Below are 1,568 nucleotides of genomic sequence, written 5' to 3'. Positions count from 1 at the left end.
CATGGAGTCTGGTGGAGATATGCTGCTCTATACACGCTAAAAGTAGTGATTATTTACATGGAGTCTGGTGGAGACATGTTTCTTCCTGATGCGTGTCTCACCATGGTGTAGAGCGGCGTGCTGTTAATCACCAGCTGCAGGAGCACCTGGGAAAGTTCCAGCAGGTCTCTGATAGGCTGTTGGTTTTGGGCCTGGTACCCCAGCTCCACCAGAAGACTCTGGACCCGGTACCCCAGATCCACCAGGAGGTTCTGGACCTGGTACGACACCAGGAGGCTCTGGGCCCGGTACGCCAGAACCACCAGGAGACTCCGGGCCCGGTACGCCAGCTCCACCAGGAGGTTCTGGACCTGGTACAACACCAGGAGACTCCGGGCCCGGTACGCCAGCTCCACCAGGAGGTTCTGGACCTGGTACGACACCAGGAGACTCCGGGCCCGGTACGCCAGCTCCACCAGGAGGTTCTGGGCCTGGTACGCCACCCAGAGGTTTTGGGCCTTGTAGGCCAGCTCCACCAGGAGACTCTGGGTCCGGTACGTCACCAAGAGGTTCTGGGCCCGGTACGCCAGCGCCACCAGGAGGTTCTTTAGGTACTGCAGAGTCACCCCGACCAACTGCAGGACCCAACCGAGACCCACCTGCAGGGAACACAGGACACTGGACTGTCAGTTTCATCACCATACGGTTTTAGAGAGAGAGAGAGAGACAGACAGGTTAGGTGTGTGTGAAGGTGTGGACCTGGTGTGCGGTGGTCTGCAGGGTGTCCCCCAGCGTCAGCAGACTGTCCCCGAGCTGCAGCCTGAGGCTCAGCAGGAGGACGAAGACCCTCGTCCTCACTCTGGGCTCTTCATCATCCTCCTCTTCATCATCAAGCTCCTTCACCCGCCGCTCCCACTCCACACCTGAACCCCAGAGACAGACAGGTAGGGGGACAGACGGGTTAGAGAGACAGAGACACAGACAGGTTGGAGAGACAGAGACAGGTAGAGAGACAGACAGGTAGAGAGACAGACAGGTAGAGAGACAGACAGGTTAGATAGACAGACAGGTTAGATAGACAGAGACAGGTTAGAAGAGACAGACAGGTAGAGAGACAGACGGGTTAGAGAGACAGAGACACAGTCAGGTAGAGAGACAGACAGGTTAGATAGACAGAGACACAGACAGGTAGAGAGACAGACGGGTTAGAGAGACAGAGACAAAGACAGGTAGAGAGACAGACAGGTTAGAGAGACAGACAGGTTAGAGAGACAGACAGTATGTATTTATTTAATATAAGATGAAATGGTTTTAATAGAATCCACTGAAAACATTTCAGCTTTTATTCTGAAAGGGCCCGTAGTTACCCAGAATGCCCCTGTACTCACGCAGCTGTGGGGGGAGGGGCAGGTAGTAGGCGGTGGCGTCCTCCAGACGCGTCAGCGCGTTGTCCAATCCCACGGCCGCGGCGCCGGACGCTCGCTCCAGCTGTTCAGCGGCGCCGTCCACGCCGTCCACGACCCACAGACGCACGTCGTCCAGCGTCAGGAGGACGGCGTCGGTCAGGTGACCCAGCACCTGGGGGGGGG

The 1,568-nt window shown here is 57.1% G+C and overlaps 1 protein-coding gene across 1 annotated transcript; it reads right to left on the bottom strand.

Annotated features, from left to right (window-relative positions):
- Positions 1-101: 101 nt before the first annotated feature.
- LOC117940804 lies at positions 102-1,563 on the bottom strand (the record flags this gene model as incomplete). The annotated part of the gene is made up of 3 exons (XM_034865950.1): positions 102-638; positions 739-902; positions 1,368-1,563. Coding segments are annotated over 3 exons (897 nt in total), but the record flags the coding sequence as incomplete, so codon positions are not given.
- Positions 1,564-1,568: the final 5 nt, after the last annotated feature.

The sequence above is a fragment of the Etheostoma cragini genome, unplaced genomic scaffold (assembly GCF_013103735.1).
Source record: "Etheostoma cragini isolate CJK2018 unplaced genomic scaffold, CSU_Ecrag_1.0 ScbMSFa_3337, whole genome shotgun sequence".
Classification (NCBI taxonomy): domain Eukaryota; kingdom Metazoa; phylum Chordata; class Actinopteri; order Perciformes; family Percidae; genus Etheostoma; species Etheostoma cragini.
The sequence above is the reverse complement of the archived record's forward strand: the minus strand, read 5'-3'. Positions and strand labels throughout refer to the sequence as shown.